Here is a 15,770-nt window from a genome sequence, read left to right as displayed (position 1 = left end):
AACAGAGGATACTAGTAAACGCCTCACTCTTTATTTTGAACTCTGTTCAATACATAAAAGAATCACCCACTACTTACAGATATGGAAAACAAACTTATGGTTACCAAAGGGGAAGTGTGGCGGGGAGGGATAAATGAGGCGCTTAGGATGAACATATACACACTACTACATATGTATAAGACAGATAACCAACAAGGACCTACTGTAGAGCACAGGGAATTCTACTCAATATTCTGTGATAACCTATATGAGAAAAGACTCTAAAAAAAAAGAATATATGTATAACTGAATCACTTTGCTGTACATCTGAAACTAACACAACATTGTAAAGCAACTATACTCCAATAAAAAAAAGATTATTCATGATGTTTAAAATAAACTGATAAATTAAATGAAAAAAAGCATTTTAATTTTTCTTTATGTGCTTTAAAGTAATGTTTATGTTTCTGCAAGTTAATTGACTTAGAGCAAAACGAATAATATTAGGTACAGAAAAAAAGCCTGAATAAATAACTTCTGACGCTAAAAAAAAAGGAAAAAAAAAAAGTATCAAGCACTTATCCTGCCAAAGAATAGATGAGAAGTTCCTCTTTATAAAAGTATTCAGCTAACAAGTGATAAAGGAATGACACAGTATCATTACTGATTACTAAATATGACCAGCTGCTAACATCATAAAAGAGAAACAGCCAGGTATTACATTCCTCCTGACAGAAGAGCATACCACCACCTACAAAGTGGTCCTGTGACGACAAAATAGCTGAAGTAGAATCCAATCAGGCCTCTGGATTCAACTATCACTTTACAGAAAACACAGGAAAACGTTAAAGCATGCCAAAGGCACACAATTAGCAAAAATCAAAAGTCAGTTTATGTGAAACTATTCAAGATAAACAACCTGGTTTCTTCATCAAACACAAAGAGACGAGCTAACTGGAGGGGGAACCTACAGGAGAAAAGGGACTTCAGAGACCTATCAAGCAGTAACAATGTAGAAACCTCACTTGGATCCCGATTCAAAAAAAAACCAAACTGTTAAAAAAAAATTACTATGTTTTAATTGGATATTATTATTAGGAAATTATTATTAATTGTGTTTACGATAAAAGCATTGTGATCATTTTTTTAGAGTTCTTATCTTTTGGAGATCCTGAGATGTATAGATGAAAATATAGAGTCTGGGATTTGTTTTCAGATATAAGGGGAATGTGGGGAGTGGGCAGAATTATAAATTAAACGAAGTGGCTTTTAGTTATTTATATATAAACGGGTTGGTGGATACATGGGAGTTCACTATTATATTCTACCTCTTCTTTATATGTTAGAAAACTTCAATAATAAACTATGTAAAAAAAACAATTCGAGCCTCACCAAAATGCCCTCTTTTTAGTCTGTGATTTGTGGCTTCCTTGTGAAATGAAAAATTATTATTTTCTGGTTACTTCAGTAACTGAAGTCCCCAGAGAAGACCTATCGTCTCATAAGTCACACACAAGTAAGAAGCAACTATGGTGGGACTTTCAAAGATAGCATAAGAAATTTTAAGTTCATCCAATGTTCTGCATTCTCATTTCAACAGAAAACAGAAATAAACCAAAACAATAAGGAAGGGGAAAAAAACAATTTCAAGAATTCTAAAGCCCTAGGCAGACTGAGAAGTTAATGAACGTAAATGAAGCGACTACCTTCTGACTGCTTTTTATATTAGTAAGTTTCTATTAAAGGAAATCCTTTATTCCCTCATTAAATTGATTTTTCCCCTTCAAATTCAAGGGGGAAACCCCCCTGCCGCCCCACTTGCGAACAAAACTGAAAAACACATTAAAAACACTAAAGAAAAAAACTCCAAATCCTACTACCCTGAAATAATTAGTGTTAACATTATTTTAGAACTACTTCTAAAATTTCTCTGTACATACATACACATATTAAATAAATGAGAATACAAAACATATATTTGGAAACTTTTTTTTTTAAAAGGTCACACAGGTCTTCAGTGTCTGGCTATACCACAATTAATCTAACCAGTCTCCTACCACTGAACATTTAGATGGTTTTTTTTTTTTTTTTTTTTAAATCTTGACAACAAACAATGAACATCCCTGTGCTAGCTCTTTATCTAGTGTCTCTGAGCTTTATATCCTATAATCTGCTCTGAGATCCTGGAGCTGTAAATCTGCAAATTACATTTCCCAGACTCCCACAAGAGCTGGTAGGTTCTCCCAACAAGAGACACCACAGCTTCTTTAAGGCCTTCTCTGCAGTAGCTGTGCTGCCCTGCAGCAAGAGCCAGGCCACCCCTACTCTGACAGTTAGTTGGCACAATGTGGACAGGCTCTTCCACCCATTGGGCAGTCCTTAACACCGCTTATTCCCAGTTGTTCCACCAGCCCTAAGGGTGGTAACTGCTTCCGGCAAATCATAATCTCTGAGCTGCCAAAGCAACTTTTTGCTCTTTCAAGCTTCAAACATCTGTATTAATTAATTTATTTACGTTTAAAATACCTGGAATGGTTTCTGCTTCTGACTGGACCCTGAACCATATAACCACTATGTAGACGTATTTTCTAATTATCTCTGGGATAAATACCTCAAAGTGAAACTACAGTATTAAACACCACACACATTTTAAGTTGGTAAGTATTACCACATTACCAACGCAGAAAAGCTGCATCCATTTATATTCCAACTGAGAGCAGCACTGGCATGCTAGCTAAAACTGGTTATACAGCACGTGGGTATTGTATTTTCCTCCAGCACTCTTAGCAGGCATAAATGTCCTTTCCTAATGTGATGAAGGACTTCCCGTTTGTAAATTTCTTATTTATTCCCTATGTTAGTATTCTACTGTGAGATATGTCTGTTATTCCTTTGTTAAGAATCTTAATACATTACAAATATTAACCTTTTCTAAAGTCATATATATTGAAAATAGCTTCCCAGCATACCAGTTCTGTTTCCAATTTATTTCATGATTTTTGCTTTTGTCTAAATAGTATTCTCCCTCACTAAAATATAAGGGCAGAGACTTAACCTGTCCTTTTCATTTTAACATCCTCAAGTACCTTATACACAATGAAGGCTCTACAAATATTTTTTCAATAAATGAATTTTTAAAAATCCAACCCATCAATATTTCAATTGTGACTTGGCATCAGTGTCCCTTTCACCACAAAGTAAGACGTTACAAAAAATGTACTGGTTACTAATACGTTTATTAATTAATTTTATATATATTTGAAATCTTAGATATATGAATAATCTTTGACTCATCTGGAATACATGTAAAAGCAAGTAAGCAGTCTACATTAATGTTTCTTTTTAAAACAGCTTGCCAATTATTTACTCAATAATCTAAGTTTTCCTAATTTCTTTGTTAAATATTATACCCCTCACTATTACAGGGTTGTACAGGGTTGCAAATTTCTTATACACTTTACTTCTAAATCTTCTGATTTCTACTCGTATAATATTTTCTAAATTATTGTTAATGGTATATAAAGAAAGCTTTGGATTTTTACATACTTATTTTGCCCATCTTATTTTTTAGTATTTTACTAGTTCTGCAGTTCATTCTCTTGAATTTTTCTTAGAATATGATAACTTTGCTTCCTCCTTTCCAACGCCTCCACCTCTTATTTTCTTATGTAATTATATTGGTTAATGCTTCCAAAACAATGTTAAATCATAGCAGAGCTAGTGTATTTTCTCATCTTGCTCCTGATTTTACTGGGAATGCTTCTAGTGTTTTACCATATGATGGTATATACTGGTTTGAGAAGTATGAAGGCATTAAATCGTATTTTATTGGGTTTAATTATAAATAGCTGATTTTTTTTTTTATCAGAAGCCCTTTCAGCAGCTGTCAAAATGATCTATTGTGTGCCCTTTCCCTTTTACTCATTTATACAATGAATTATAACATGAATATTAGGCTTTTTAGTAGTAACCCTTTTTGTATTCCTGGAATTAATCACATTTGGCCATAGTATATTCTTGTTTTACTGTAGTAAACTCTCTTTTTGATAATATTTTATGTACAATTTTTGCATCAACATTAGTAAGATTTGTCTTAGTTTTCTTTTGGAGGGATATCTTTTATCAGGTTTTAGCATTCCTGTAGTTACCTTGGCTTTATAAGAAGTAATCTAAATGCTTTCTTTTTCCCCCATGCTCTAAACAACTTAAATAAATTAGAATTCCTATGTGGTTTTTATATATATAGATAGATAGATAGATAGATAGATATAGATATAGATTTGAAATACCTCCTTTAACACACACCTTTTATTTGCCCTTATTATTATTATTAGAGGGTAATTTTCTCTAATTCTTTTATAGTTATAGTCTATTAGGTTTTCTTCTTCCCTCTACTTGACCCAATTTTATTTATTTACATCACCCTTAAAAAAAAATTCAGGTTTTCAAATATCTAAGACATAGATATAGCCACATCTAAAACTTAAATAATGAAAGTAAAATGATGAGAAAAGACAAATCAGAGAGATGCAGACAAGAAGAAAACAAGAGTTTGATTTAGGGGCATAAACTAAACTGAATGCAAAGGGAAAAAAAATCACACAACTTGGTAGACAGAGTGACCTCACGATAAAAAGGGGCTAGGGCTTCCCTGGTGGCGCAGTGGTTGAGAGTCCGCCTGCCAATGCAGGGGACACGGGTTCGTACCCTGGTCCGGGAAGATCCCACATGCCACGGAGCGGCTGGGCCCGTGAGCCATGGCCGCTGAGCCTGCGCGTCCGGAGCCTGTGCTCTGCAATGGGAGAGGCCACAACAGTGAGAGGCCCGTATTAAGGGGCTAATGCATTCCTTAAGTCCTTGAATCCTAAATAATATCCTTCATTTCCCCTTACTTAAGCACAACTTGGCTAGTTAGGAAATGCTTTAGATACATTCTTTTTGTCCATCAGAACTCTCTAGTTGTTGAATCATTAACTTTGGAAAACTTTTGTGGTTGAAAAGAAATAAGTCAGCCTCATTACCTTTCCACTGTACATGATCTACCTTTTTTTTTTTCCCTTGATGTTTATGAAATCACTTCTGTAATCTCTGAAAAGTCAGTAAATTCCATCACAATAATTTCCTAAAACATGAGCACTTTTAATCTCCAGATTCATGTTTTCATTCATTCTAAACAAGTTTACTATTATTTTTTTAAAATGTTTTCCATTTCCCATTATTCTGTTGTCTTCTCCACAGAAACTAATCATGGCTTTTCACTATCTGCAATTCTCTCTAACTGCCTTCATTTCTTTGCCCACTGTATCTACATTCTATGCAGTTTCCTCAAGTTCAACAGAACCCTTCCTGGTTACATTTTCAATATTGTTTACTCTGCTCCTTGCTGTTTATAATAAATTACTTTCTATAATACAAATATGTTGCTGCTCTTCTTTACCCTTAGTTCTGCCATTTCTCTTTTTATGTTATCTTATTTTTGTTCTTTTTTTCCAGATGTCATTGACTGTTTAATTTTCTTGGCAGTTTAGAACAACTGTCTAAAATTTTCTTTTTTCCTAGAAAAATACAATTCTTCCAAAGTGCTGATCAGCTATCTTTTGAATGCTAAATTATCCCCATAGGATTCATGTTTGTTAATTTATTTGTATTCTGTTAATTCATCTTTGAATAAGAGAAATTCTCTCTGGCTCCACCATTTAAACAAAAATGTAGATAGTGTCTCCCTGAGGACTGAACATTGGGCACTTGTTTTAAAAGATTAACATCAGAACTCTCAACTCAAACTACACTTGCTTAATTAGCTGGATAAACAGCATGGAGGAAGAAGTTGGGACTAAAGGTATCAAGTCCTTTTTTTCTGTGTAATTTCTAAGTCTGCTTAAGCTCCCCCAATTGAGAACCAGCTCCACTTGGACTATGACCACACCTTATGCTGTAGGGGACTCTCAGTTTTGGCACATCTGCCTACTTTGGGATGAGCCAGATTCCTGAGAGACTTACTGAGTCATAATGGAACCCATAATTCACCATAATTTTAGTTTAGTGGGTCAGCACATAATTTTTTCTGTTCCTGTAAAGTTGGTGAGACGTTTGCTTCACAATTCTACTCTAAGCCTTACCTCACCTGTAAGCTTTGCTCCTCCTGTTAAGCCCAGAGAAAAATGGTATGACCGCAAAGCCTCTCCTTTAGCTCTATTCCAGCTGAAATTAGATTTTCCCTATTTCTCTCAAAGCTGCCCATAGCTCAAACTCCTCCCTCTAAATGAGCAGATGAAAGAACACTTATTATACATTCCCTTAAACATCTGATTCAGGGATACATTTATCAACTGTCAATGTTTTCACACTCAATTCAGTCTAAATGGCTTATCTAGCACCAATTCTGTCCAGCTTGTGGTAGCTTCTACTTAGATACATTTTTCTTTTAAATTATTTTAGGGAATTCAAGGGAAGATAATTTAATAAACATTCATTTAACTCTATCGTTTTTCCTCAACATCAACTCACCCAATTTAATAATTTAAAATATAAAATCTGCAAACATATTTTATCTCCTGGAAGACATATACTATGAATTACTTCATCGAGAACAGTGTGTACACACAGTAGGTATTCAATATCAGCTGAATTAATTCTCCTCATGAGAGATATCCGAAATATACTCAGCATATATATCAAATAACTCTAAGTACTTCAGTTCCATATTAAAGCAGAGTATGTTTTAAAATGCCCTCGTGTGTTCTAAAATGTCCACCTTTCAACCTTGCTCTCGTAGTTCTCCTACAAATATATCAAACAATGTTTCTTTAAAATATAAAGCGTACTAGGAAAGACAGTTTAGAATGAAAACTAAAACCTCCATTGAATAAATCAAACTAAAACTTGTTTAAAGCTCCAATTAAGAAAGGAACTGTGCCATAATGGATATGGTACCATAAGTACTGCAAACAAACAGGCCTATATTCAAATCTTCACTCTGCTATTTGCTAGCTATGTGACCTAGAACCATTTACCTCAAGTAAACATTAGATTCCCCATTTGGAAGATTAGGATAATTCCTACAAATCACACTGAATTGTTACAAGGTTTAAATGAGATAATACAGTAAGTGGGCATCCAGTATATGGTAGAGTTATATACAGTTTATACATATAGTGTGTGTGTATACATATATCTCCAAATTCTGATCTCTGATCTGGATAGGAGAGTCGCAGCTCCATTCCAAAGGGAAATTTATGTTCTCGGCTCCCTTAAAAATTAAGAAGCCAGTTCTAAACAATAAAGTTTCTTATCCTTGCTAAAAAGTATACTGTTACAAAATTATTTTATGTTTCAATTATCACTTAAATAATGCTTTTGTCCTATATATCAATAGTTTCTAGAATTAAGTTCATGCAAGTAGAAAGTAATAACAGAAAGTATACCTGAGCCTCTAAAAGCTAGCTTTGTCCAAGTCTCTTTCTAAAGAAAAGAGCCACAGGCAATTCTTCAACATGAAGAAGCACAGTACCCCAACCACAACTAACTAGACCAAAAGTAACGAGCTGGAAGTAAAACCAACCACCAGTGACTATGGCAATATCAAGACCAACTATCAGCTATGCTCTCCAGGAACAGGGAGGAGAGATGCATACAGAGAAGTAAGCAGGGATTCATAAAGAATGAAGACTTATTCTTTTTGAGCTATTAGAGAACCTGAGCTATTTGAGAATCTTGAACAATAATCAACCACTATTAGAGATCACCAGGATAAGAGCACAATTTCCAATTCTTGGAAATACTAGAACACACAAACACACACACATAACACACTGCTGTTAGGATGCTTATACCATGCTTCTCTGTTTCCCTGTGCCAAATAAAGCAATACTTCTGAAAATTTTCGAGTCAATACTCATATCACAGGAGAAAGTAAAGAGTGCTATGGACAATCCTGTTGAAATGCCTTTGGAATTTCCCATAGGATCTTAAATTTTCATGAATTACTTATCCTGTGCCATAATATGCCAAGGAACTGTTTTACTGTAAAATTGTTTTCATTAAAATCTTTAAGCGCGGGCTTCCCTGGTGGCGCAGTGGTTGAGAGTCCGCCTGCCAATGCAGGCGACACAGGTTCATGCCCCGGTCCGGGAAGATCCCACATGCCGCGGAGCGGCTAGGCCCATGAACCATGGCCACTGAGCCTGTGTGTCCGGAGCCTGTACTCCACAGCGGGAGAGGCCACAACAGTGAGAGGCCCGCGTTCCGCAAAAAAAAAAAAAAAAAAAAATCTTTAAGGGCTTCCCTGGTGGTGCAGTAGTTAAGAATCCGCCTGCCAATACAGGGGACAAGGGTTCGAGCCCTGGTCCGGGAAGATCCCACGTGCCACGGGGCAACTAAGCCCACGTGCCACAACTACTGAGCCCACATGCCACAACTACTGAAGCCTGCGTGCCTAGAGGCCCGTGCTCCACAACAAGAGAAGCCACTGCAATGAGAAGCCCGTGCGCCACAACGAAGAGTAGCCCCCACTCACCACAACTAGGGAAAGCCCGCGTGCAGCAATGAATACCCAACGCAGCCAAAAATAAATAAATTTTTTAAAAAGTATATATACAATTCAAAAAAAAAATCTTTAATCAAAACTGATGCTTCAGAAAGAAACGCCATGCTCACCCTACATTTTCATGAATCTTCTAAAACCAATCAATGCTTTCTCCCAGGAAATGAGAATCTAAACTGAATATTTTAGACTTAAGATAACCCAGACATTATTTCCTCAAAACTTAAAAGATTCCAACTATTACATAAATCAAGAAACAGTAAGTATTTTTCTGTCTTCCAGAATATTTATCAGAAAAATCTCAACTCACGATCTGATGTGTGGGAAATCCTCTTCAATTTTGCTTCCTGTGTTTTTGAAAATTTGGAGTGCAGCTTCTGCTACTTTTTCATCATCCATTTTCAGACAAGCCAGGAGAGATTCAAATGTTTCAGCAGAATGAAACGAGATGGGATGTGTAAATGAGAGTACCTAAAAAATGATCATAAAAAATGATCTGTAATCCTTTTCACCTTTATAAATCTGAAATGTTACATATTAGAAATACTACAAATCCAAGTAAATACAAAAATAATTATGCTAAAAAATCAATAAGAGCACTATAAATAAAATTTAAAACAAATATATAACAGAAATGTTCTTGTGTAGGAAGACTGTACAGTCTAAAGAAACAATTACCTTCAAAATTAAATTACATGTACCATAATTCTACTCAGAATAATCTGGATTTGGTTAATGTTTGGAGAGGGGGGTGGTGGAGAATGAAGGTAGGAGAAAAGGAAAATGAGAAGAGAGAATTTAAGAAGATATCTCTATGATTCTTAACAAAGATCATTAGAAGAGACCAGCTAATAACATTTTCAGAAAAAAGTAATCTAGGGAAGGGGGTAAAACACCAGACAATAAACGATATTGTAAGGTTACAATAATCAAATCAACATGGTACTAACATTAGAAGCGACAACAAAAAAAAATAAAGCAATAAATAGAGCTTACCATATATATGCACTTAAGATAGGGTGTAGTAGATTATAAAGATGGTAACAGAAAATAAATGAGAATGGATGGAATTTTTATTTTTAATAAATAGTCCTGGTAAAGGTGGATAGTTATTTGGAGGAAATCAAATTAGACCCTCCCCTACAATACACAATTTCAAAATAAATTTTAGCTGCACTGTTTCAAATTTAAAAATCACAGACAATAAAAACCCCTCTGAACATGACAGGACTTTTAAGCTTAAAATAAACAATTAGACTCAAATGTAGAATGTAAAAACAAGCAAGTAGTAGAAAAACGTATGAGCATAATGCCATATTTATAAGACTGAGAAACAAGCAAAGTAAGTGATGTTATTTAGAGATATAGACATAAATGGAAAATCTATACAGAAAAGTTAAGAGAATAATAAACTCCAGATTCAGGACAATCAGACCTGGGAGATGTGGGGTAAAAAGCCACTCAGTGAACTTCAACAGTATTAATATTCTATTTAATTTGAGTTCGCATTCCTTTTACTTTCTATTAGTATTCATTTTATTACTATACTTTATAACTTAAACAGAATACATTTTATTTTTTTATATATCAAATATGTCCTATAAAAAAAGCCAAGGAAGTTAAAAGCACACTTAAGTCAGTTAAAAAAACAAAAGATTGAGATGTCAGTAGAAAATGAACACAGGATAAAAGCAATGAATTCACTATAGAGAAGACACTAATGATCAACATATGAAAGGTGGATCTCACTAGCAATAATTATATAAATTAAAGCATTATTTTTCGCTTATCAGATTAGTAAAACTCTTAAAATTTTATACTATTCCAAATTTGTGAAGATAGGAGATAGGCACCTTCATACACTGTTGACTGAATTATATATACTGTATGAGTACGATTTCTCTGTAAAGGAATTTGAATACACATATATCCAAGAATTTTGAAAGTGGTCATTCTCTTTGACCCAGTAATGTCCTTCTAGTATTTAAAAAAAAAAAAAAAAAAAAAGAAAGAAAGACATTAGCAGGAGATCTTATTTACCTTAGCAGTAATAAAATTAGAAAAATCTAAATATCCAACAATATGAAAGTAGTTGGGAACACTATGATATCTCCAAAATGAACTAATCAAAAAATAATGTTTATTATTATTTTTAGTATGAGCCAGACACTCTGCTAAGACATTACGTACATGATTTAATTTAGTCCCTGTGAGAGAAGTACTGTTACTAACTCCATTATAGATGAGGAAACAGAGGCAATTAACTTAAAGCATACATCTAAAATAAGATCTGTTTTTTGACACTTAAAAATACTGTCAAAAAACACTGAGAAAAATGCTTATAATTTATTATGGGAAAACAGTCAAGATATGAAATTGTATTTTCAGTCTGATCTCAACTATATAAAAGTGTACATTTTTCTAAAGATTAAAAGGAAACAAAATATATTTATGAATGATAGGCTTCTCAATGTTTTCTTCTTTATTAGTTTATATTTTCAATGTTATCAACAATTAACTGATATCTTTGTAATCAGTAAAAGGTAGTAGTATATTTTAGCTAACAAAGTAACACATAAAACAGACTTTAAAATTTTGGTTCTTCCTGTGGTAGGGGTAAGCAAGTTCTTTGTTTACTAATGAAAGCTTCAAATTATAATCCTTAATATAATTAATACTAGGTTATATTATACAATTTAAACCTGAGAATATTTAGCTTACATGTTAGAATAAACATGCAATTTCAAAATTACCTAAAAATGATTAAGAAAATTTTACTTCAGGTTCTATAAACCTAAAGAAGCAAATCTCAAGTCCAAAAAATCCAAACTATATATGTTTAACAATTGTCTAATTAGGCACTTAATTTCACCTTAAGCATATTTACCTTAAGCAGTTCAAGACCTGCCCTGATGGCTTGATCAGTTGGAACACCCTCATCTTCATCATCTGCAGTTCCATCTATTGACTTGTTCACTTGCTTTATAAGAGCACTAAAGCATGAAAAAAAAAATTTTTTTTTCATTTTTTTAACTCTTCTATTAGCAATGTCTAAGAAAAATAATCCTGAATATCTTCTATATAGACCACAACTAAACCACATAAAATTTGATACAGCTGTTGCCCAACCATTATGGCAAAACAGAAAGTTATAGTAAATATAGCTTCTTTTTGAAATGATATTTTCCTTTGTCCATTCAAATGAGGTCAAAATGTTACCTGATTTGCTGTTTATTAATGCTATATTTTTATTCTTGTATTTTCCGTGTAAAGTTTATGCCTAAACATGTGAATGATAATAGATGTTTTCTAACTATCTAAAGTTCGTTATTACTCCAGTAAGTAGAAAAACGTACATTGAAATAAAGGATAAATGGCAACATTAAGCACTTTCAAACCATCTAGCAAATATTACTGTGTCTGGGACTGTTATAAAAGCCAGAAAGGCCTCCTCCTGAAAGGTGTAAAAATGCCACATAACAGACACACAATAAATCCTCACTAGAACATTCAGAATATATCAAAAAGGAAACACAATGTTTTGAAATTTTCTTCTAAAAACAAGCTTATGTAATTTTAAAATAATTATTTGTAATGCACTGTCTATTATCGAAAATAATCATTCACTCTGGTAGGTATTTGTTCTTTTTACAAAAAAACAAGTAATAGACACCAGGTTAGAGACATAATACATATCAAAATATAAGAAAATTCAATTATTCAATGTTCCTTAAAATGTTTAGTAGATCTACATTTCTACAAAAACATTATGTACTCAAATCTAAGGTCAAGCTACAAGTCAAATATACCTGTCTTCCTTGCAGCGTCCTCTTAAATTTATCATTCCCTTAACAATTAGTATCTTTGAGGATGTTTTGTCCTTTTCTGCCCATTTTCCCTGATAAACTGATTCTCACAGCTCCAACCACCCCAAATAAAAATCTTCAGCCTGAATCCTCTTCCCATATTTTCATCAGTCCCAAGGTTTCATTTTTACCTAGATGTACCATAGGAATGAAAAATACCATATATCCAAAATTAAATTCATTATTTTCTTCCATGAGTAAGAGCATGAAGCTCTCAAGTCTAGCGAGGGAAGGCCAAAGGCCAAAAATAAGCAAACAAATACATTAAAATCAGGGAACAATAGGACTAGAAAGAAGGCCAAGACAAGAAGACAAGACCCTTGGTTAACCAGGGCAGTCAGGAAAGGCATTCCTGAAGAGGTACAATTGAGCTAGTAACCAAAGAACAAGAGCCAGTGATATTAAAAAATCTATGAGGAAAAAGCATCAACCTGGAAAACCGAAGAGAATCAACTGAAAAACTATTACAAAATACTGATAGTTCAGTGAGGTGACACCAATAAAACACTAAAAATCGACTGTGCTGTTCTGTATTAGCCAAAGCCACCTAAAAAATACAGGCGGGTGAGGGGTAGAAGAAATCTATTTATAATGACAAGCCAAAATAACTAGGAATAAAAAGTTTTAGGGGCTTCTCTGATGGCACAGTGGTTAAGAATCCGCCTGCCAATGCAGGGGACACGGGTTCAAGCCCTGGTCCAGGAAGATCCCACATGCCGCAGAGTAACTAAGCCCGTGCGCCACAACTACTGAGCCTGTGCTCTAGAGCCTGCGAGCCACAACTACTGAGCCCTCGTGCCACAACTACTGAACCCTGCGCGCCTAGAGCCGGTGCTCCACAACAAAAGAAGCCACCGCAATGAGAAGCCCGCGCACGGCAACAAAGAGTAGTCCCCGCTCACCACAACTAGAGAAAGCCCACGTGCAGCAACGAAGACCCAACACAGCCAATAAATAAATAAATGAATGAATAAACTTATTTTAAAAAGTTTTAAATGCACAGAATCTGTACATAACTTCTGAAATTATATTAAGGGAGCATAAAGATTTGAAAAAATCAAGACAAGCATGGAAACACAGAATTACACAAATGGTGTTTTTCACTACATCTCAGAGGAACACAACTTGGTGTAGGACAAGATTCAACAGACACATTCTATAGCTCATCTGGAAAAATTAATTAATGTTTGGGAACATCTAGTACATTTTAGGGGAGGAGGGATGAAAGAGTTTTCTCAGTGAGATAAAAATGTATCATAAAAGCCTCAAAAGACAAAGAAACCAAGGCAAAAATCCAGTAAGACCCCAAATGTAAGAATTTATGCTATAATGAGGGAACATCTCGAATCAAATGGGAAGGAATCAATTTTTCAATAAATGGAGCTGATACAACTAGCTATCAGGATTTTAAAAAAGGATGGATCTCTATCTCCACCTTACAACGAAATGAGTTCCAGACCAATTAAAGACTAAATGTAAAAAACATAACCATCTGATATGATACCAAAGGCAGAAAGAAATCATAAAGGAAACAAATAATAGATTATATAATTTAATATTTATTAATGTCAAGCACAAATTTAAAAGGTAATCAAACTGTGTTACTAGCCTTACTTTATAAAGCATTCATATAATCAATAAGACAATTCCTCTAAGCCACTCACAGAAGAATAAGAAGAAACACAATTAGCCAAGAAACACATAGGGAAAAAATGTTCAATTTTATTCCCAATTTTTTGTTTTTTTAAAAAAATAGTACCATCATTCACCTATAAAAAGGTAAAGACTGAAAAGGTTAAGTCACTATCAGGAAGAGTTAGGTGAATTGGACACTCATTGACTACTGGTGGGGAACAAGAGTGGAATCTTTCTGCAGTGTGGTGGCTAAAGCAAGAGGGCGCTGGAGCCAGACTTCCTCAGTTTAAATGCCGCTAGCTATTTCCCAGCAGTGGGAAAGTTACTCAAACACCTGTGTAGCTCACTGTTCCTTACCTGTAAAATGGGAATAAAAATATTTCTTGCCTTATAAAGTTAAGAAGTAAGTTAAAACATGTAAAACACAGAGAATCAGCCCAGGCACATTATAAGCACTAATGGCTACTACCTGTTACTATTATTTATGTTTGAACACTTCTTCTGTAACACCATGACCTACTAACTGCTAAAGTCAAAGACCTGTTTTGGTCCTCAGTCTTTCTGTTCATCACACATATTACTGCTGGAAACTTTTTCTATCTTAAGTTTCAAAATACTGCAATAACCTGGTTTTCTTACCTTTCTGTAATTTTTCTACTGTTAAAAAAAATTTCAAGGTTCTGTCCATGATCTTTTGACCTTTTTAACTTTTTTCTACATAATCTTGCTCAGGGAACTATCTATTCTCACAGTTTCACTTTAAATTTAATTTGCCTTGATTAAAAAAAAATTGCGTCCAAATAAGCAGCGCATCCTTTCTTACCAGCTCCTTTCATTCTTTTCATGGTAATACTATTCATCATCTGGACTTGACCCCGTATACTTGTGACTCCTCCCTTTTATTCCCCATTTCCAGTAAGATGACCCATTTTTTACGTTGTTCTTTTAAAACCTTCCTCAAATATGTTCTTTCCCTTCCATCCCACTACCACCATCCACAGACAATTATAACAACACCTTAGCAGTCTATCTTTTTGACTTCCCTCCTCCTATCCATCATCAATCATTCCTGGTTCTCAACAGAGCAAAGAACAAAGTAAAAGCTCTAAAGTTAGATCTTATAGCCTTTCCACAATCTGATCCCAAATGCTTTTTTTTTTTTTTGTGGTACACGGGCCTCTCACTGTTGTGGCCTCTCCCGTTGCGGAGCACAGGCTCCGGACGCGCAGGCTCAGCGGCCATGGCTCACGGGCCCAGCCGCTCCGCGGCATGTGGGATCTTCCCCGACCGGGGCACGAACCCATGTCCCCTGCATCGGCAGGCGGACTCTCAACCACTGCGCCACCAGGGAAGCCCCCCAAATGCTTTTTTAGAATCACCTCATAACACTGTTACACTTCTCCATATTGTACTTTAAATAGATGGCAATCATTTTCTAAATATCCTTGTTCTTTCCTATCCCAGTTAGCTTGGCTTATATTAATCTCAATACCTAGAATACTCCTCCCATTTCTGTAGAAATACAATCTTACCCCATTCTTCCTCTTAGGTCAAATACTACCCCCTTTGACAAATCTTCTTTCAGTCCTCTGAACACTATCTGCACCAATTTTATAGAACTATAATATAATTTCCTGATTAAAACTCTCTATTCCCTTACTCAACAGAAGGTTGATGAAAAGCAGAAAATATGCTTTGCCAATATCTAACTAGCATCACTTCAAATATATTGTAGCAGGCATGGGATT

The 15,770-nt window shown here is 34.7% G+C and overlaps 1 protein-coding gene across 7 annotated transcripts in view; it reads right to left on the bottom strand.

Moving 5' to 3' along the window:
* Positions 1 to 15,770, bottom strand: part of PDS5B (PDS5 cohesin associated factor B) — a 194,971-nt gene that overhangs the window by 56,834 nt on the left and 122,367 nt on the right. For all 7 annotated transcript variants that reach the window (XM_079902880.1, XM_079902882.1, XM_079902885.1 and 4 more), the window contains 2 exons: positions 11,409 to 11,514; positions 8,832 to 8,992 (listed from right to left, as the gene is read on the bottom strand). In XM_079902880.1, the coding sequence (XP_079759006.1) occupies positions 8,832 to 8,992; positions 11,409 to 11,514 (267 nt within the window). The remainder of the gene's footprint in view (positions 1 to 8,831; positions 8,993 to 11,408; positions 11,515 to 15,770) is intronic.

This window comes from Stenella coeruleoalba, assembly GCF_951394435.1.
Source record: "Stenella coeruleoalba genome assembly, chromosome: 18".
In the NCBI taxonomy this organism is placed as follows: domain Eukaryota; kingdom Metazoa; phylum Chordata; class Mammalia; order Artiodactyla; family Delphinidae; genus Stenella; species Stenella coeruleoalba.
The sequence above is the reverse complement of the archived record's forward strand: the minus strand, read 5'-3'. Positions and strand labels throughout refer to the sequence as shown.